Source organism: Galeopterus variegatus, unplaced genomic scaffold, assembly GCF_000696425.1.
Source record: "Galeopterus variegatus unplaced genomic scaffold, G_variegatus-3.0.2 Scaffold142, whole genome shotgun sequence".
Classification (NCBI taxonomy): domain Eukaryota; kingdom Metazoa; phylum Chordata; class Mammalia; order Dermoptera; family Cynocephalidae; genus Galeopterus; species Galeopterus variegatus.
Window position 1 is genome coordinate 552,439 of NW_007726253.1, and position 21,392 is coordinate 573,830.

The window sequence follows — 21,392 nt, forward strand, 5'->3', positions numbered from 1 at the left end:
CCACCCCCACACACACACACACACCCACCCCCACACACACACAAGGGGGGGGGGGGGGGTGAAGAAGACTTAACTACAACTCCTTGAAGGTGATACAACAAGCAAACAGAAAGGACCCTGTTGGGTGGGAGGGGGGAGAGTGAGGAGGGAGGGGGGTTTCAGTGATGGGTCACAATAATCAACCTCATTGTATATCGACAAAATAAAATTTAAAAAAATAAAATTCCAGGGCATAGGGACATTTCCAAAAAAAAAAAAAAATATCTGCCGAATCAGTACAGGCAGGAAGCAGAACTGCCAGGACACGCCAATAGTCAGGCTTCTGATACCCATCCTCAAGGACTTTGTGCTTTCAGTCCTCCATCTCCCTTCTATGCCACGACTTCTCCCTCTGAACTAGGTCATTCCCAACAGTCTACAAAACATGCTCTATTACTTCCAATATGTAAACAGCACCCCCCACCGCCCACCTCACATGCCCTCCAGCTATAGTGCCCAGCACCCAGCAGGTGCTCAGAATGTGCTTGGTGGGGATTGAATGGGGGGACTGGAGTGCATGCCTGGACCCCCAACTCCTACTTGGTACTTATCACATAACCCAGTGATGAGAAGACAACCCTCGTCTTATCCTGTGACAGTCCGTGTGAAACAACAGGAAAGCTGCCATGATACCCATTCTGCAGATGAGGAAATAGAGGCTCAGAGAGCTTAAACAACCTGCCCGAGGTCATGGAGCCCATAAGAACTAGATTTGCAGAATGTAAAAGCTGGATGGACCCTGGAATCTTCCAGTTCAAATCCTCCAGCAGACTTCCCCTGTGTGAGACTGAAGCCCACAGAGTCACACCTCGAGCTCACATCTGAGCAACTCCCAGCCCGTGCCCTGTCCCCTACACAGAGGGGCCTCCTCCCTCGTCCTGGGGCTCAGGAATGGAAGGAAAAGCACAGTCCCCATCACAGCGAAAGAACAAAGGGGAGGGAGGGAAGGAGGACAGACAACTCTCCCCCAAGCGTGGCTCACAGAACAAACTCCAGGGTCAGTAAATAGAATCTTGGTGGCAGCAGCATCTGACACAGTGTCCACTAGGCTGTACCATGAAGAGGACGCAGGCGACCCCCATCCCCAGGACGGAAGGACCCTCCCATCTCTGTCATCTCAGAGCAGACTGCCTGGTACAGCCTCTCTTCTCCCTGGTGACCACAAGGGGGCAGCAGTGCCACATGACTGGACAGCGGGGACACCCGCCCACCCAACCGTGCTTCCTGGGCGGGGGGAGCTTCCATCCCAGCTCCTGGGCAGCCCTCTTCCGTCTGTGACCAAAGCCCACCGGCCGCTACATGACTCCGTGCCCACTCCAGACCTCGAAAGCGTGACATCTCTTTTTTGTGGGCTAGTGCTCAGCCAGCCCCAAAGGCCCCCTCCTGCTGACACCTCCCCAGAGCCAGCTCCAGGGCTCCAGAGACAGACCTGACACCTGGATCTCCCCCAGACCAGCAGGTGAACAGGCAGAGTGAGCAGCTGAGCCCCCAGAACCTCCAGAGGGCCAGGGTGGTGTCCACGGGGTGGGGGAGGCCATCACTCAGCTCCTCCCCAAACTGAAAAGGCCTCCACCCATCATGGGGTGGCACTTGGGGACTCTGGTGGATTTCTCCCAGCCTTCCAGCCCACAGGACTGAGACCCTGGACTTTACCCAGTCTGCCCCCCAGAGGCTGGGTCCCAGGCCCCCACAGCCTGACAGGGGCTTCTGGGGGCTGAGAGCTGATCCAACTGAGGTCATCCATTGAGTGGCCAGGGTGGCCCAGCTGTGGACACCTCCAGGCCCAGCCCCTGCAGAGCTGTCCCTGCCTGGCATTAGGTTTGCCATTAGGAAAAGCCAGTGCCCTTAAGGGACTGGCAAATGTCAAACTCCAGCTCATGCTCAGGTCTCCAAATGCAGCTTTCAAATGGCAGGGACTTTGGGAAACCCAGAGAGCCGGGAGTCCGAGATGGGGGCCTAAGCCGGGGGTTACAAGGCTCTGCCACGTCTGGCTGCGAGTCCCCCTTCGGGAATCAGCTCTGCACTGGAAATGGGGGGCATCACCTGCCCTGCTGCTTTTCTGGGATACAGGAGGCACACACGTGAGAGGACTCAGGTGCCCCCAGGTGACAGCTTTTTCCAGGAGGCCAACACTGCAGCCACCCACGGATCAAACAGGCAGGCCTGCTCTGAGCCTCGGGCTCGGCAGCTGCTGAGAGGATGGACACCTCTCCATGCTGACCACCTCGCCTTTGCACAGGCCATTCCCACCACCACGGATGCCTTCCCCACTTCCATCAGTGCACAGCCACCCCGTCCTTCAGTGTGCAGGAGAGACCACGCTCCTGGAGACACCCCACATCCCTTTCTATCCTCCTCATGAAGGGCAGTCAAGAGCCCAAGTTCAAATCCCAGCTCCGGCTCCCCTTAGCTGTGTGACCTTGAGCAAGTCATGGCATCTCTTTGAGCCTCAGCTTTCTCAGCTACAAAAGAGGGACTGTAGTAGCAACACCACTGATGGTGAAGGTGGATGACACCGTGCAGGAGCTGGGACCCCCTCAGCCCGAGGCAGCAGCGCTCAGCTTCCTGAGGGCCCACCTGCCGCCCGTTCTCCCACTTTCTCAGGTCTCACCTCCCGGATCAGCTGCTTCTCGGCCTCCGTGTCATGTTGAATCACAGGTGGGGGCAACAGCTTCTCCTCAACCTGGACAGAGCTTGGGGACACCTGACTGGACAGCAGGGCTGGGAGAAAAACAGAAATGGGGAGCTGAGGCCAAGTGCACCCAGCGTGCAGAAATTAGGCACAATCCGTTAGAAGATAACTACACGGCCATTCACGAAGACTTCAAAGTACTGAACTCACTTCAAACATGAGTCTATGTAAAATGCCAAGCTTGTCCTCCATAGATATACATGGAGCACACCTAGATGTTCTCGACACTGGAGATGCAGCTCTGAACAAACTCCACACGGGAAAGAGGAAAAAATAAATAAATATGCAAAATGTGGAGCATGTTACAAGGTGACACGTTCTAAGAAAAAGCAGGGAGCGTGCTTGGAAATAAGAGCCAGAGGGAGGGTAACGACTTAAACAGCGCACAGTGACCTCAGTCCAGGTGAGATGAAAGCAGCGCTGGGGGCCGGCCTGTGGCTCACTCGGGAGAGTGTGGTGCTGATAACACCAAGGCTGCGGGTTCAGATCCCTATATAGGGATGGCCGGTTGCTCACTGGGTGAGCGTGGTGCTGACAGCACCAAGTCAAGGGTTAAGATCCCCTTTCCGGTCATCTTTTAAAAAAAAAAAAAAAAGCAAGCAGCACTGGAGGGAGGAGGCAGAGGCGGGCAGAGATTCTGGGGAGGAGCTTTCCAGACAGACGGGGACAGAGAGTGCAAAGGCCCCGAGGCAGGCATGTTCCAGGAGGCAGAGGGGAGGCTGGAGAGGGAACAAGGCCAGATCGTGGCTGCTGTGTGGAGAACGCACTGAGGGGACCTGTCAGGGGCCCCTGCGGTAACCTGGGGGAGAGGTGCCAGCTGCTCAGGCCAGGGGCCAGCTGTGGGCGATTCCAGACAATGGCATCTGCTGGCAGATTGGACGCAGATTTGAGAGAAAGCCAGAAGCCAAGGACGACCCCGAGGTTTGTGGTTTCAACACCTGGAAGGACTGAGTCACTAGCAGCTGGCGGGACAGTGCAAGGCAAGCAGATTTGGGGCGACCAGGAGCTCAGCATGGGATGCCTTCAGTTTGAAATGCTTATCAGCTTATTTAAACAGCTGCGAGTTAAATGTGGAATTCAGAGGACATGGTGTATTATGGCTTTTAATTTTTTTTTCTATATTTTATGATGTTTTGACATCTTAGGGGACTTGCTGGCTGAGGACTAACTAATTCCTAGAGACAGTAAACAACCTGCGGGGAGCCACCTTTCATATTCAAACCAACCCATCCCAAGTCCACAGCCCCCTCCCCCTGCCACCTCCTTTGTCAACTCTCACACCTCATACCAACATGTCCCCCACGCTAAACAAACCCAGGGCCAGGTACCAGACAACTAGGACAGCCCCCAGGCCACAAAGCCCACTGGAATGATTCAAACGAGCCAGTGCTAATCCATCTCCCCAGCCATGTCCTTCCCACGGAAACCCCAGTAACGGCTCCTGCCTCGTGAGCAACCCTGGTGCCTCCCCCGCGGTCCTGCGTGTCCTGCCTCTCATCATCTCATCTCCAGGGCAACCGCGGGTCACATTCAACTTTCCTTTCAGTGGCACTGACCTATTATCACTCAGTCACCTTTACAAATTAAGACGCAGACACAAATCTCACGGCCAGGCTGGGGGTCCACGTGGGAGAGACAGGAGCACAGAGGTGACGTTGAATGCCATGAGACCAGGTGAAACCACCTCAGCAGCGAGTGTAGACAGAGGAGAGGACTTGGGACTGACGCCGGGATAGCCCGGTGGTGGCGTTAGGAGGTAGGGACAGGGGAGGCCTGGGGGCCTGCGGGGGAGCAGCTGGAGAGGCAGGAGGGGAAGCAGGACCCCGGGTGGCCGGGAAGCCAGGGCTCCAAGAGTGAGACCGGCCGAGCCAATCGATGCGGAGAGGCAAGGCGAGGCCTGCCTGAGGACGGGCCACCAGCGACAGGGCAGCTTCAGTGGGGAGAGGGAGAAATGGGGACCAGAAAAAGGAGACAAATGTGCCAAGTTTTGCTACAAGGGAAGGAGAGAAATTGGCCAGTGACCAGAGAGAGGACTGGGGTGGAGGGGCGCAGGGTGGGGAGCGCCTGGAGCCCGGGGTGGGACGCCCTGGTGTCCGGCCCGCTGGAAGCGCTAGCAGGTGTGTCGTGTGTGGAGCCCTTTGGGCCAGCTCCATGCCAAGCCCACACACCCGCTCTCAGGGACTCTCCCACCTGCCTCCCAGCCACACAAGGCAGGTGCCGTTATTCTCTCCACTTTACAGATGAGGAGACTGAGGCTCACAGGGGCTAAGCTGCTTAGCCAAGGAGCAAGAGGTGAGCTGGCTGTTCACTGCTTGGCTCTCAGCTCTGCCCAGCACCACCCGGCCACTTCAGCTTGCTGAGCTCCACGCTCCTAATCCGGGAAGACAGGATGCCAGCAGCCCTGACCCCAGAAGGCCGTTCAAATATTAGCTGCTGGGTTTGGGGAGCCACCAGCAGAGCCTCCCCACCCCCTCCTCGTACCTCTCACCTCTTCTGCCTCTGTCCTCGCCTTACCAATCTAGGGGTGGGTAGGGTCAGTCAGGGGGAACAGAGGAAGAGGGGGAAGGCAAATGCCAGCCTGGAACCCCTCCTCGTGGTGTTCAAGGCCCTTCCACTCCAGCACCGCCAGCCTCTGCCTGACCGTCTCCCACCAGCCTCCTCTCTATGCAGCCAGCAGAAGTACTTCCAGTTCCCCAAATGCACCTTAGAGTTTTGTGCATCTGTGCACACACTGGCCACTCTCATCCTAACAGAGAAACTTCTTATCCTCCAAGAGGCAGCTCAAGCACTGTCTACTCTGTGAAGCCTTCCCTGACTGACCACATCCCCCCCGCACATAAACCTGGCGTGTACTTCTTTCTACCCTGCACAGCCCTCTGCCCCAGAGTTTGTCTTGCTGCACGTGATGGTCTGCTGGAGTGTCCTTCTCTCCCAGGAGGTCAGGTACCCCCCAATATGATTCATCTCTGTCTCCAGTGCCCAGCACAGGTCCACCCACAGAGGAGGTGCTCAGGGAACTTTGGATGGATGGACGGACAGATGGATGCGTAAAAAGATAAAAGAATGGATGACGGGATGGAATGAACGAATGGGTGGATATATGGATGGAAGGCTGGATTGGTGGGTGGTCAGAATGGATGAGTAGATTAAATGGATGGAAGGATGGATGGAGGGGTGGGTGGGTGGGTGGTTGGAAGAAGGAAGGAAAGAAGAGAGGAAGAATGGACAGATGGATGGACAGGTGAATAAGGATGGAAAGACGGATGGAAGGAAGGAAGGGTGGATGGATGGATGGGTGTATCAGTGAGTGTTGGGTGGATGGATGGACGGACGGACAAGTAGATGGAAGGAAGGAAGGAAGGTAAGTTGGACGGGTGAATGAATGAATGGGTGGATGGATGAATAGATGGGCAAAGTGGTGGATGGATGGATAGATGGATGGATGGATGGATGGATGGATGGATGGATGGATGGATGGATGGATGGATGGGTGGTAGGTGTATGGATGGGTGGGTGGGAAGGTGGGTAGGCTGATGACAGGGGAGGTGGATAAATGGGTAAACAGCTGGATGGAGGGGAGGGTGGGAGGGAGGTGGACGAATGGACAGATGGACCCAGGCTCTTTTGTGATCCATTCCCCAAGAGATTCTAAGATAAAGAAAACTTTAGAATCCCTCCATTCCAAGGGCCCTGCAATCCTCTGTCCCAGGGGTGCATTTCCACCTGCCAGATGACAGCTGAGTGCCTGGGCGTGAAAGCTGCGATAACAAGTGCCCAGCTGGGAGCAGGGGCGGGACGTGGGAAGTGAGTCACCCAGCTGCTGAGCAATGCAGCATCACGACGCTGCCAGAGACAGCAGGCAGACAGAGGGGATGACGATGAGCAGCCCGCAGTGGAGAGCAGGTCACAAGCCTGCGGCGGATGGGCCAGGCCAGACAGACTGGCCTCTTCCTGGGCACTGACAAGCAGATGCCAACCAGGGCTGACTATTCAAAAGACCTGCTCACGTGAAGTTGAGGGGAGGTGAGGATATCGCTTCCACCATGTCTCAGATGGGAAGTGGAGGCAGGAAGACAGGGAAGGAACCTTTCTCCTTGGCCCTGACCCTCCCTGCCACGTCCCCTGGCTGTCCTACCTGACAGGCTGCTGGGGCTCATCTGCTGGGCCAGGATGGCCTTCAGCTTCTTGATCTCCTCCTGGTACTCGCGGAGGAGCGCGTCCTTGGGGTCCTCATTGATGCGTGGCTTGTTCTTGATGTTCTTGGCTCGGTTGGCGTAGCGCAGCGTGCTCAGCGTCTCGTCGTAATTGTTGTCGGCGGGTGACAGGCAGGCCACCATCAGCGTCTTGGTGTTGCCGCCCAGCGAGTCCTGCAGCAGCCGCGTCAGCTTCGAGTCCCGGAAGGGGATGTGTTTGCAGCGCCCATCCACCAGGGCCGAGATGACGTTGCCCAGCGCCGACAGTGACAAGTTGATCTTGGTGGCCTCCTTGAGCCGCTCCCCTGTGGCACCCGTCTTGGACTGCCGCTCGCTGCCCGCCAGGTCCACCAAGTTCAGCTTGCCTGCCCGGAGGTGGTCCTTGCCCCGCTCGTCTGCAGAGAGACCCGGCAGAGGGGCGGGGGCCTTAGGCGAGCCCCCACGACCATGCGGGCAGTTAGCCACTGGGTACTGACTGCCCGCCAGCCCCCGAGGGTTCCATTTCAGCCACATAGGAGGCCCATGAAGGAGATGGCGTTATTGTGTCCATCTTACAGATGAGAAGACTGAGGCTGAGAAAGGGTATGAGACTTGCCCAAGGCCACACAGCTGCTAAGAGATGGAGCCAAGATCAGAACCCAGGGCTGTCTGACTCAGGGAGCAGGGGCCAGGAGGTACAGACTATTCTGTGAATGCAGCAGGATTCCTTGCAGTGACACAACAGCTCCTGCGGACATCCTGTGAGGCCAAAGGCAGAGGGTGGGGGATGTGACTGGTTCACCAGGGAGTTCGTCCTTTAATGCAACTCTTGGCCCCGGTTCCCATCCCAGTCCTGCCTTCACCTTGCTGTGTGACATCAGCAGAGCCAAGCACCTCTCTGATCCCCAACTTCTTGTGTCAACAAAATGGGACTGACAATAGCTCCCACTAGGGCTGGGCGTTGTGGGGAGTAAGTAAACTGGTGGCACATTCTTACAGGGTCTGCACCCGCAGGCCAACGCACAGCAGGTGTTGGTTTCCCCTAAGAATACGCCCAGTTCTGCAGGGACTACAGCTGTGCTGGCAGGGTGGACCTGGGTGTCAAGCGTGACAGGAGAGCCTAGCACTGGCCAGTAGCATTGGGCTCAGAAGCAGTGGTTTTGAAGACACAGACATGGAGGGTCCCATCCCAATTCTATTCCTTAGTAGCTGTGAAATTTGGAGAAATAACTTCACTTGACTCAAAGCCTCAGCCTTTCAATAAAATGGGAATAAACCCCCCCCTTAGAGGGCTGCAGTCGCATATGTGCAGAGGGCTCGAGATTGTGCCTGGCACGTAGCCAGTGCTCCTTAAATGACAGCTTGCTGCTCTTAGTGCTGCTCACAATTCTTACTGTCACCAGACTACACCACAAACTGTTCCAGATGAGACGAAGGCAAAAATCCTTCACTTCTGATTTATCAGTGGACTGGCCCAAACCCCTAGCTGGCAAGAAGAGAGCAGAGACAGGGGTAGGGGCTTCCTCCTTAGTTTCCTGCCAGTTAAAACCAGAATTTGCCTCAGTTATGTCCAGGAGCACAGCAACATGACGTAGGGAAATAAAGTCTGGCTGGTATTCAGTAGAGGCACAGACGGACATGCAAGGGGCTCGATTCTTCAGGCTATTAAAAGAGGGGATGGAGAAACCTGGCACCACCTTTTTGGAAAGCTCTTTGCAGAACGTACCGGGAGCTTTAACCATGTTTGTTTCCTTTGCTCCAACAGTCCATTCCAGGGAATCTAAAGAGAAAACGACTCTCAAAGCAGAAAACGCTTTGTGCACAAAGATGCTCACCATGCATTATTCACAGCTCTGAAAACCTGGAAACAACTTTAACCTTCGTAGAGGACTGGTCAGCAAAGGCATGAGCAATGGCCTGTCCTCCAGCCACCACACATGGCCATGACAGAGGGTGATGATAATGTGGGAAAATGCTTGGTGGTGGCATGGGAAATGAAACAGGGAAAAAGCTACACAAAGCACAAGACTTCAATTGTGCTTAAAATTCTCATGGGAAAAAAAAAGGATCAAATAAAAATATGCTTAAATGTTAGTCATGTTTAGGTATCAGAACTATGAGTAATTTTTCCCTAACTTCCTCTACTTTCTAAATACCTTTATTGGACCTATACTATTTTATAAGGAAAACAATAAACATCTTTAAAAATGTTCAGGAGGCTGTTGGCAGGCAGCCTGCTCCATCCTTCAAGCTCTCCTGCGAGACCAAGGTGTACCCCACACACCTGCTCTCTTGATGGGTCCTCAGCTGCCCTAGTGCCTGCCCCTCCCCCAGCTGCATCACACCAGCTGTAACCACCCTGGTCCCACCCTCCCCAGATGGGCACCCCGTGGGCACTCAGACTGATGGTCCCACACCCAGCAAACACCAGGGACCGCAGACTGGGCAGTGCGGTGAGAGGTTCCATCAGCCCAGGCCCCGACCCCGGGTCAGGGATGTCTCCAGAATTATGTTCTTCACTGGGCTGAGGCTGCTTCCTGCTCCACTGCCCTTTGGAGTTCTATTCCTAACGAACCACAGTCTTGGAGGCAGCTGCAGTGTCAGGGGAATAAACCCAGATATCAGGGAGACCTGGGTTCGAATCCCTGCTCCACCTCTTAGTGGTGTGGGACCTTGAACAAGCAAATCACTTCACTTCTTAGAGCCTCAGTTTCCCCATCTGTAAAATGAGAGTTACAACGCCTGTCTCTAGGGTCGCTGTGGGATTTAAATGGAATGAAGTGCTCAGCACAGTGTCTGGTCTACAAGTGGCCCAAGAGAAATGAGGGTTTCTTTCCTTCCTGTTCTCAGTGACTCTTCCAGAAAGAAGGAAGAGGGAGGGGACTGAAGGGTAGAGAACGCTACAGAGAAAGAGGATCCACAGGGTCTGAGTGACACACACTCTGGGTGCAGACCCCCAGGACAGAAACCCAGCTCTGACACTTTCCAGTCATGTGACCTTGATTTCCTCATCTGTGCCATGGGGATGCCACAGCATCTGCCTCCTGGGGCTGCTGTAGGGAGGAACTGCGATGGTGCACACAGTAAGTGCTCAGCATTAGCTGCCACTATCATGTTGCTGCTGTTTAGCCCGGAAACACGTGTTTCCCTCTTGTGTTTCCTCCGGCCAGTTAGAGCATCTCTTCCCAGTTTCCAATGGGGTGCATGAGGCTCTGAGAGGGGAAGCGTCTGGCTAGTGGCGCAGGACCGGCTCGGGCTGTCTGGCCCACCCCCGCCTCCAGCAGCCCCGCATACCCACGGCGCAGATCTCGATGCTGATGGTGAAGATGGAGTGGGAGCGCGACGAGTCCTTGTTCATCAGCGTGTAGCCCACCGAGCGGTTCTTCCAGCCCGTCTCCATGATGCGCTCACACTGGGCCACGCTGTGCACCGTGTGCATGGACAGCCCCTTCACGTATACGCCCTTCTCCGGGTGCTCCTTCAGCTGTGGGCACGACGGACAGGTCACAGCCTGCTAGGGGTGGGGCTGGGGATCCCTAGGGAATACGAGAGAAGGGTCCGATCCAGGCCCCCTTGCCCTCCTGCAGTGCAGGCTGGCACCTCAGATACCCTGCAACGGGGAGGGAGTTCACTCCAGGTGCAGCCAGCCTCAAGCTTACCCCTGCTTCTTGCTTGTTGTGGGACCTTTGGTTAATGACTTAACCTGAGTCAGTGACTTAACCTGAGCCTCAGTTTCCACTTCTGTGAAATGGGTATGAGAGACCTATCTCAGAGGGATATGGTGACGATTCAGTAAAATAAGGCACATACAAGCCTTAGCACAGTGTCTGGCACATGAAAAGTACCAGCTGCTGTCCATGATGTTGTTGCTGGTACTATTATTATGAAGGTGGTTTTCAGTCTGCCAGCTTCGGCTCCCTGGACTGACCTTGTAGTCAGCCAAGGGCTCTGAGTGCTGTCCCCTTCAGCCTGTCTTTATGGCTCCTGATCACCTCTTTGCCATCACTCCAGGGCAACAGGAATGTTCCCAGAGCCTTGGACCATGGTAGGTAAATGGCCAGTTGCTGCCCAGAACTCCCCTTGGCTCACAGCTCAAATAGCCCGCAGCCCTCAGTGCAACGGCAGTCAGTAGATTAATTTATCTAATTGCTCCCTGCTCACTTTCCAGGCAGCCAAGTTGTTTTGTCGCTGACACAGAGCTGTGAAATGCAATATTTTTCAAGTGTGAGAGGAAATAAAACCACTCTGGTGAGAGCAGAATTAACTAGGACAAAAGGCATTTGTCTGCCAAATGGCCCTGCTGGCTGGAGCCACAGAAGCTCCAATGCTTTGCTCCGGGCACGTTCAGGAGTCCCAGCCCCCCGCTGTGCAGGGGGAGGCAAGCCCAGGCTGGCCCTATCTGCTAAAGGGTGAAGTGGGGAAACAGCCAGACCCAGCCGAAGGAAGGGCTGAGTTTAATGGAACAGATAAGCAACCGAGGCACAGAAAGGTTAAAAGACTTGTGGAAGGTCACACAGCTATTAATGGGGTAACAGACAACAGAAGGCTCCAGAGGCAAGGCATGGGGAGAGCTGGAGCACCCTGCAGTAACTGAAGCTTGAAATGACAAAGGGCTGACCTTGACCTAGGAGGTAGCTGTGAGGATGGAGAACAAAGGACCAAAGCAGGAGCCCTGGGGTGCCATGTGCCCGGAGATCAGCCACCCTCCAGAACCTAGAACCCTGCCTGGCTCCTAGGAGGCCCAGGTGGGTGAATTGTTGCTCCCAGTTTCAGAAAGAATCTGTTCAGTCAGTTTACTGAGGCAGGCAGACTCGGGCTGGAAACCTGGTTCTGTCACTTGCTTGTTGGGAAAGTCAATTTGCCTCTCTAGGTCTCAGTTTCCTTTTCTGTAAAATGGGGATAATAAATCCTGTTTCTGCAATACTACTATGAGAATGAAAAAGAGAACGGGTCTAAAAGAAACACTCTGCAGGTACTCAGTGGGAGCTCAGTGAACTCAGGTCGTAAGGAGGACGGGGACGCTTGGGCCTGAGCAACCTCAGGAGACCGTCACCGCAGGGGTCTCCCACCACTCTACGTTTAGGCCCAGGAGGGCTTGCTGAGCCCTGTCTCCTGATGCCCCCAGGGTCCCTCCCTGGCACTGAGTGAAGGCCACCAGCTGTGCACTGCCTTCCACATAACTGCTCATCTTGGCTGCAGGGCCAGAGCCGGGTCACCATGGCAACCAGCTGGGATGCAGCGAGGATGGAAGGGCCAAGGGCAGAGGCGTGTCCAGAGCCCAGGTCCGTGGAGAAGGGTGTGGGCCCTCGACACTCTGCTCAGACATAGGGTGGGCAGAACCTGCTGGAGAAGCCCTCTGGGCCCCCCCCCACGACACGATACTGCTGGCCTTAGCTGATCGAATCACCTCTAATTACAAAAATTATCAGGCCCTGTGTGAAGCACAGGTTAAGAGCGTGTGCTGTGGAGAGTGGCCCCTGGATTCAAGCCCCGTCTCCACCCTACTGACTGTGCCCATGGGCTGGTGTACTCAGGCACGTTGAGCCTCGGTTTCCTCATCTGTTATAAAGGATAAGAATACCACCTCCTCCTAAGGCTGTGGGAAGGTTTACGTGAGAGCCATCTGCCCATCATCCACACCCACGAGGGAGCGTGTCAGAAACCCGTGCCCCCGTGGGGTGTGTTTCTCGGAGCAGTCCCCAAGGCAGGCTGGTTCCCCAAGCCTGAGACCCGGGCGCAGCTGCAGCGAATGCAGTTGGCTGCCAGCCTGTGGCCCCTGGGTAACCAAGGCCTTTCTAGGGTCCAGCGAAGTGAGAAAAGGGAGGCCCCTGCTGCTGCCCCAGTACGGGTTGGCAGAAGTTTGGCCAGCGGGCAGGAGGCCCTAACCCCGCAGGCTGGCCTTTTGGGCTGACACGTGGGAGCAACACCCTGTGCCCCCTCCACTCCCCACCTCCCTGTCTGGGGGCTGAGCCATGACTCAGCTACACCTGGAGAGGGAAGACAGTAGAAAAACTCCAGGGGGGCGGCTGGAGCTCCTGCACAGAAAGGGCAAAGCACTGCTGTTTGTGCCAGAGCCAGCTGGAGGAGGAGGCCCAGGGTGCAGCCAGGTCAGCATGGAGATGGGACGGGGGGAGCTCACACCCACACGGCCTGGTGCCTGGCACCCACAGGGTCTTCCCAGGAATGAATGAATCAACTGATGAATGTCCCTCCCTTGGAACTGGAATTACTGGCTTCTTATTGCCCCAAGGGGTTCCCATATTGCTGACCCTGAAAATACTGGGAGGAAAGCTTTTGAGCACTCAGGCCTCACAAGAGTTCCGGTATTAACTCTAGTAATCTACTGTGCGACCTTGGCCAAGTCACTCCCCTCCTTAGGCCTCAGTTTCCTCATCCGTACCAAGGGGTTGGACTAGAAGTTTTCTAAGGGTCTTTCTGGCTCAAATATTTAAGGATTTTTCCAGCTGTCCCCTGGGGCCTGATTGGTTTGGTTTGGTTTGGCCCTAAAGTAGTTGCCTGTCAGAGAGGAACTCACGGATCCCTCAAATGAACCCAGGGCAAGTAGAGAAATTCCAGGTTGCTTCCAATGTCCCAAACAACTCTAGAGGGCACTGCAGGGCAGGAGGATTGGAGGCGTCATCAGGAGTCCCCTGTTGTGGCTCTGCCCGCCCCCCCCCATGGCTGTCATAGGGCGTGCCATGGGGAGACGTAAACAGTTCTGGTCATAAAAAAATGTCCAACCTGACTCTGTGGCTTCCTATCCCAGTCGCCTCAGGAAGCCACCTCCTCTTTCCAAGCCTAGTTTCCTCATCTGTAAAACAGGGCTCTCCACAGCAACCTGGGGGCTAATGCTCATTCATGACGATACTTCCCCTCCCTGGGCATTCTGATTCTGAAGGCGGTGGGCCGCCCCCCAATGCTAGATGTGTGCCTCTTGGGCGTCCATTGGTTGCTGGTCAGACAAGAGTTGGAGGGGAGGGGGACAGCCCGCCAGCATTCTGGCCACAGGTCTGGGTCAGCGTCCCCCACAGGCCTCTTCTCCTTGGACCAGACCAGGCCCGCCCAGCACTTAAAGAGCCCCCGACAGGAAACGTAACCAGGGCCTCTTACTAAGGTGAAGGCTGAAGGGTCCCAGACCTGAGTCCAGCCTGGCCACCAACTGGCTGTCTCTTGACCTCTCTGGGCTCCCCAAAGGGTCAGCCTAGTTCTGCCTGTCTTGTTAGAGCCCCCAAACATCTAAGTCTGACACCCTTTCCTTCTGAGTCTAGACTTTAGGAGACTAAGGACAATTTATGAAACGTGGGCAGAACCAGCACCAACCTTTTCTGTCGTGAGCTACCATCTGATCTTGACCGCCTCTCCGGGAACTCCACTTTGCAACCCCCCATCATATTCTCTATCCTTTCTCTGAACCCCAGTGGCATGAAATGGCTCACACACTGCACACCTGCCAGGTGTCGGCACCTGCTAAGCAGCTCTCCCTCATTATCCTCTTCAGTGTTCAAAAAAAACTTATGAGGTCAGAAGCTCATAACACGGTCCCAGAAGCTGAGCCCCGCAGCAGCAGTAAAATGGAATGATTAAGATCCAGGACCTTAGGCGCTGGCTGGTTGGCTCAGGTGGTTAGAATGAGGTGTTACAACACCAAAGTCAAGGGTTTGGTCGCTGTCCTGGCCAGCTGCCAAAAAAAAATAATAATAATAATCCAGGACCTTGACGTCAGACAGACCTAGGTTTGGCCACTTCCTACTGTGTAAAACTCAGACAAGTTAATTAACCTCTCTAAACCTCCTTCCCACGTTGGTAAATTGGAGATAATAATATCTATAAGGTTACTGGATATTAAATTGGATAATATGCCTAAAGCAGCCAGTAAATAGTAAGTACTTAATTAATGATAATCATTATTACCTTCTTTTTAGCCTCAAGGGCTCTCAGAGATTCTCAAAATAATTTTTTAGAAGTGGAACCCTTTTTTCAAATGAAATCTATCACAAAACTCCATCCCTTTCTTTTTTTTTTTTTTTTTTCCTTTTTGTCTTTTTTCGTGACCGGCAACGGATCGCAACCCTCAGTGTCGCGCCCGTACTGGACCGGGACCAGCAATGGGATCGCAACCCTCGGTGTTGCACCCACACCTCGCTCAGCCAGTGAGCGGCCGGTCTGTATGTGGGATCCGAACCCTCGGCGGGAGCGCCGCCACACTCCCAAGCGGCGCACTGTAGCAGTGCGCCACTGGGCCGGCCCCAAAACTCCATGCCTTTCAACAGATATAGGTGCCATTGCCCAGTGTGAGGTCCAGGCCTCCCTCACGTGCTGGCAGGAGGCTCATTAACCCCACCCCTGCATCATGGACTCTGATTGAGGATACTCCAAAATTCAAGTTCAAAAGTCCCCACTCAGCCGGTCCGTCACGCACTCGGGAGAGTGGGGCTCTTGGGAGTGCAGCAGCACTCCCGCCACGGGTTCGGATCCTATATAGGGATGGCCGGTGCACTCACTGGCTGAGCGCAGTGCGGACGACACCAAGCCAAGAGTTGTGATCCCCTTACCAGTCACACAAAAAGACAAAAAAAAAAAAGTCCCCACTCTAGTCTGAACAGTGCCTGTGCCCTCAGGACACCTTCTCCGTATTTCTAAGGGAGCACACCGGATGCCAACTTCCCCCGACCACTGCCCCTGCCCGCACCCCATCTGCCCCCACCTCCAGCTTCTGCTTGGTGTCAGCCCCCAGCAGGTCACGGACATCTTCATTGTAGATCTCCAGGTAGGAGGCCCGGACCAGGAACTTGGTGTTCTCTGCACACTGCATGGCGTGAACAGAAAGAACAGAGGCATCTGAGCACCAGGCTACCTGTGGCCAGGCCTGACCCTGAGCCCTCTGCAGCCAGGACATCACGGGAGGAGAGAGCATGTCAGGCTGAGAGGAAACCCCAACCCCACCTTGCCCTGCCTGCCCTCCTGCCAAGCTCTCCACTCCTCTCCGGCTTGGTGGACCCCTGGGCCTCTCTGAGTTGCATAATTCTCAGATTGCTATTTGCTTGTCTAACGCTCTGTCCACAAGCTCATGGGAGAGGAAACTGAGGCCTCCCCATTGTTTGGGTAGAAAAACTGAGGCCACAAGGAAGGCCTGGACCAAGCACTGGCTCTGGGCTGATCCCTGGCAGCTCTCCTAGCCCCTAGATGTTCCTGTGACCCACCACAAGGAGCTCTGCTGACCAGGGTCACAGTCCCCACTCTGCCATTTCCCGGACACAGGACTCTCTGCACGTTGCCATGAATGGTCGCCAGGGCAATTCTCATGGGCCGCCTGGACACTGAGACTTATTCAGAGCCCAGTCTTGACCTGGCCCATAAGGGCTCTAAGCTCCAGCCTCCCTATCTTGAAAATGGGAATATAAGTTACCACCTGGGTTACTGGGGGTTTGGTGACATAATTATACAAAGGGCTTCGCACAAGGCTTGATCCGTAGTTACTGCTCAATAAAAAGGGAAGCTATGATGGTGACAACCACATCTCTCCCCTGTGCTTGGGGTCATCATATCCACATGAAATGTAAATGAAATGTTAAAATCCGAAAACGGCAGGAGAAAAAGATGGAATGGGTAGAGAGAGTTTTTAGTCTTAAGTCCTTTTCCCACACCTTTTCAGAAACCAGAGCCTGCCTCGCCTCTGCTGCCCAGTGCCAAGTCAAGACCAGGCTCTGATCGCGTCCTTGGGTCCATGCAGCAGGTCTGGAGTGCCCTGGCGACCATTTGTGCCACCAGCCTTGCCCCTCCCCTCCACAAAGCCCATACCTGGACGCTCTCAAAAATGTGCTCGAAGGCCCTGGGGATGATGCCTCTCTGGGAGGAGGGCTCTCGCAGGCCCTGCATGGTGAAGGACTTCCCACTGCCCGTCTGGCCGTAGGCAAAGATGGTGCCATTGTAGCCCTCAGTGACACCCTGCATGGGAGGAAGCCAAAGCCAAAACCTGCTGCCCAGCTGCTCCTAACCACAGAGGGGGATGGGACTCTGCATGCTTGCACGCCTCCCTGGGTCTCCAGTGAGGTGGCACTAGGCTGGGGGGAGGGAGCAGAGAGATGACAAGGCATGGCTCTGTCCTCAAGGCAAGAGCTGGTGCCATGGAGCCTGGCTACCTGGGTTCAAATCCCATCTCCACCTTTTTCTGACAGTGTGCCTCAGGCTGGTCTTACTCAGGCACATCAAGCCTGTTTCCTCACCTGTAATAAAAGATACAAGGAGCACCTCCTGCGAAGGCTGTTGCCAGGGTTACAAGAGAATTATTTCATGCATCAGCACAGGGAGTGCTGGCATCCAGAGGTGCTCACTAGGTGTCTGGAAGGTGGGAGGCTGACACATCCGAGTGGCCTCATTCCAGGCAGTGGAGGTGTCAGTAAGGACAGAAGTTCAGGCAACAGGCAAGGAGAGGGTGTGCACGCAAGGGAAAACAGGACAGAGTGGGAGAACTAGGCGGAGCTTCTGGGGAGCAAAAATTGGGTAGAACTGGGGAAGCTGATAGGTGGTTGGATTTTGACAGGGGACAGCAAGAGGAAGGCAGTCTAGGTAGGCGACAGCTTGAGCAGAGACATGGAGGTGAGGCGTTGACAGCAGGGGAGGTTGGGGCAAGGGGGTGGAAGATGAGGCTGGGAAGGAAGACAGGAGCAAACCAGGTGCCATCTGCAAACTCATTCTTCACTCACTGATGCATTTATTCTTCCCATAGGCACCACTGTCTTCTCTGTGCCTGGCACTGTGCTCTGGCTGGGGACAGAGCAGTGAACAAGGTGGACACAGCCCCTGCTCTCACAGACTTCATGATGTCAAGAATTCTAGAACTCAGTATGGGGCAGGGGTGGGTCCTGCGTCATCAGAAGGTGAGCCCAGAGAACTGCTCCCAGGGCCCAAGGGCCCCATGGCACCTACATCCGGTTGCACTGCAAAGACCCATGCAGTAGACCAAAACAGGGCTGGGCATCCCCAGGATCTGCTGGTGAGGGAAGGCTGGAAGTCGCCACTCACAGCTCCTGGAAAGAGCAAGGCCTCATTTTTATAGGGCAGAAATGAATGAGCACCTCTCCTTTGTCCAAGAACACCATGACCACTGTGCAGGTTCCTGCAGCTCATCAGAGGGCAGTGGGCTCCCATGTGCACCGGCCCCCTGAAGTGGGGACAGTAGTGGCAGAGAGATTACCCAACCAGGACCCAAGGCGGGGCTTCCCAAACCCATGTGTGGGGAGAGCAGGGAGCATGAGAAGCCCCAGGAACAACATGCAGAAGCAGCCCTGGGAGCGTGTGTTGCCTGAGCGTGGGGAAGGGATTCTCTGTGAAGATCCCGACAGCTGCGCTGCACGATGCATGAGCCACGGCGGCAGCCACACTAGCCGCGTGCCCAGCGAGACTGAGGAACTGCATTTACTGTATTTTAATTAATTCAAATTCAAAATCTAAAGCAGTATAAAATATTTGCCCATTAAACACAACTTTATTTTTTGTGTTTCATTTTAAGCATTGAAACTTCAGCATCCAAATTGAGATGTGCTATCAGCGTAAAATACATACCAGTTTTCAAAGACTTAGTATGAAGAATATAAAATATCTCACTAATAGTTTTCATATAATGATCATAATACCTATTTTTATATTTTAGTGAAATGGTAATCTTTTGGATATATTAGGTTAAGTAAAATATATTATGAAAATTATTATTTTTTACTTTTTCCTTTGATGACTTAAACTGTGACTACTAGAAAAATTTAAGTTACGTATGTGGCTCACGTTGTATTTGTATTGGGAAGCACTGCCATAGAGCTGTCATCCAATGTGGTAGCCATGAGCCACACGTGGTTACTTAAATTCAATTTGCCGCACATGGCTAGTAGGTACCTAATCGGACAGCACAGATACAGAACATTTCTATCATCACAGAAAGTTCTATAGAATACTACTGCTCTGCAGTTAAGTAGAAAGCCATTTTACATGCATTTCTAAGGCAAAACAAAGGCTTCAGGAAAGTGTCACATGTCAATCGAGTCCTCCAGATCCCCAAAGGACAAGCACACATGGAGCAGGTCCTAAATGCTCACCATTCTGTGCCTCCACCCTGGGTTCTGCCATGTCCACCTGTGCTATTATTTATCTCCAGGTCTCAGCTTAGACCTCACCTCTTCCAGAGTCCTCCCTGCCCTCCCCTCCAGCCTACCCTATGCTGCCAAAGCCTCCTGGGCATCCCCTACTCATCACCCCAGATAGTAACTATTAGTTTAGCTGCTCTTCTGCCTGACCACAAGCTTGCTGAGGGCTGAGTCCGTGTCTCCTTTACCATGGTGCTCTTCATGCCAAGGATGGGGCCTGGTATGGGGATGCTATTTAGTCATTTAGTTAGCTGAATGAATGAATGAATGAGTGAATGAATGAATGAATGTATGTTATGTCGACTCTGAGGCTCTGTGGAATGTCCAGAGGCAGCTGTCTAACAGAGAACCCCAAGTACCTGCAAAATTCAGGAGTGAAGGGAGAGTGAAGGAGAGATTTGATAGGGTTGTCACTATGTCCTTAATGTCTCCCTCTCTGGGCTGGGGCTTCCTAGGGACCTGATAAAGGAGCCTTGCTCAGGGGATTACTTCCAGGATGAGGAAGAGACCAAGACCTCACCCATGAGCAAGGCAGGAACCCTGCAGGAGGCAAAGCCAAGAACACCATCTTCAAGTTTCCCAGGGGCCAACCCTAGATAGAGGGAGCGGAGGTGCTCTGGGAGCCCCGGGGACAGAGCCAGAGCAGGTCACTCAAGGCTTCAGGGAGGCCAGCTGGGATTCACTGTGCAGAATTGTCTTCTACAAACCAAGAAACAAAGGTAGAACGAGGTGCTTTGGGAAGAGTGAAGTCCTATCAGTGGAGACCTGCAAGCAAGGCTGGTCCTCCATGTGGTGCACATTCAAGGACATGACAGGGGAGAAGGGTTGGAGCAGATGACCCCTGGGGTCCTTTCCCAGCCTGGGAGTGAGGCAGGACAACCTGGCTATCCCCAGAACCTAGGGCCATTCCCTGGGGAGAGCTGCCCCTGGTCCCCTGGACATCGTCTCTGGTCAGGTGCTGACCATTGGGAAGCTCTGGGCTTCAGAGCTCATCAGCTCTCTCAAGGGTTTTGACCAACTCTTGGCAGAAGAGATGGGGTAGCCAAAGGAGGTGTTCTCGGGGATGTTAATTGGCCTGTCAGCCAGAATAGAAAGGCCCCATGGTGGAACATGTTTCAGAAATTCTAGGTTAAATAAGCCAAACTGGTTTTCTCGCTGCAGGATTTCTCAGAGCCTCAGATACCCTAACAGGTCCTGTGAAGCCTGGAGCAAGGGAGGGCGCCCACGGTTTTGCCCAGACCTCCTTTTCTTCATGAAACAACCCATGACATCGCTGAACAGTGGGGAGATGCTGGTGGAGAGCAAAGAGCCCTAGCCAGGAGAGAGGAGGCGTAGGCCCAGCCCCACCTCTGCCAGAACTCGCTGTGGGGGCCCGGGCACGTTTCTTCCTTCAGGGCCTCAGTCTCCCCATGTGGGAAATGTGAGTGCCTTCCCTGTTACGAAGCACAGATGAGCTCTCTAGTGTGAGCAAAGCCTGTAAAGCGAGACACCGTTGTTGTCGCCTCCCTGTTGCTCAAACACTGAGAAGGAAGGTGTGAGACCAAAGCTACAGGTCTCCATTCCTCCAAGACAAAGGCCAAGCCAGCGGCCTTCTCTGCAGAAGCAGGGGACCAGCGAGATCTTTCCCCCACTACGTACGGAGTAGGCCTGCTCCAGCCAGCACCCCTCAGAAAGGCCAAGGGAGGATGAAGGTGAGCTGGGGGAGAGGGCTGGAAGGGGGAGCAGGCAGAGACCATGGCCTGGGGCGGGGGTGGGGAGGTGGGAGAAGGGGGAGGAGGGGACGGAGGGGATGGAGGGGACTGGAGCTCTTGGGAGGGAAGTGGCCGCAGCCTTTAGGGTCCTCAGATGAGGGAGGTGGGGAGGGGGCTGGGGTTCTTGTGCAAAGGGGGCTGGGGGGGGGCCGGTTTGAGGACCAGCTTCGGCGTCGGGGACAGTAGAGACCTGGATGTGACACTTTGGGCTGGTTCCAGCTGCCTCCTGCCTGGACAGAAGCCTGCAGACCAACCTGCCGCTGTCCCCCTGCGCCCCTCCAGAAGGGCCTGCCCGCCCGGTCCCCTGGGCCCCTGCCCTGCGGGTCTCGGGGCGCCCTCACCTCCACCAGCGGGTAGGCGATCTCGTTGTAGATCTGCTCGGTGACGTGGTCCATGCAGTAGGCGCCGTCGAAGGTGAACTGCTTGGGGGGCTCGTCGGGGGCGCCGGGGTTCCGGATGAAGCACCAGCCGCGCGCGCCGTCCACCGCCACCACGGGCCGGCAGTTCAGCTCCCGCTCCCGCCGGCTCATGGGGCGGCAGCGCACCACCACCTTCACCGACTCCGAGGCCATGGCGCCGCGCCCGGGGCACGCGATGGGACTGC

The 21,392-nt window shown here is 54.8% G+C and overlaps 1 protein-coding gene across 2 annotated transcripts in view; it reads right to left on the reverse strand.

Annotated features, from left to right (window-relative positions):
* The window catches only part of KIF17 (kinesin family member 17), a 42,026-nt gene extending 20,666 nt beyond the window's left edge, over positions 1 to 21,360 (reverse strand). For both annotated transcript variants that reach the window (XM_008590675.1, XM_008590668.1), the window contains exons 1-6: positions 21,130 to 21,360; positions 16,702 to 16,848; positions 15,608 to 15,709; positions 10,198 to 10,387; positions 6,867 to 7,319; positions 2,651 to 2,760 (exon numbers count right to left, since the gene is read on the reverse strand). In XM_008590675.1, the coding sequence (XP_008588897.1) occupies positions 2,651 to 2,760; positions 6,867 to 7,319; positions 10,198 to 10,387; positions 15,608 to 15,709; positions 16,702 to 16,848; positions 21,130 to 21,360 (1,233 nt within the window). The remainder of the gene's footprint in view (positions 1 to 2,650; positions 2,761 to 6,866; positions 7,320 to 10,197; positions 10,388 to 15,607; positions 15,710 to 16,701; positions 16,849 to 21,129) is intronic.
* Between the last annotated feature and the right edge of the window lie 32 nt (positions 21,361 to 21,392).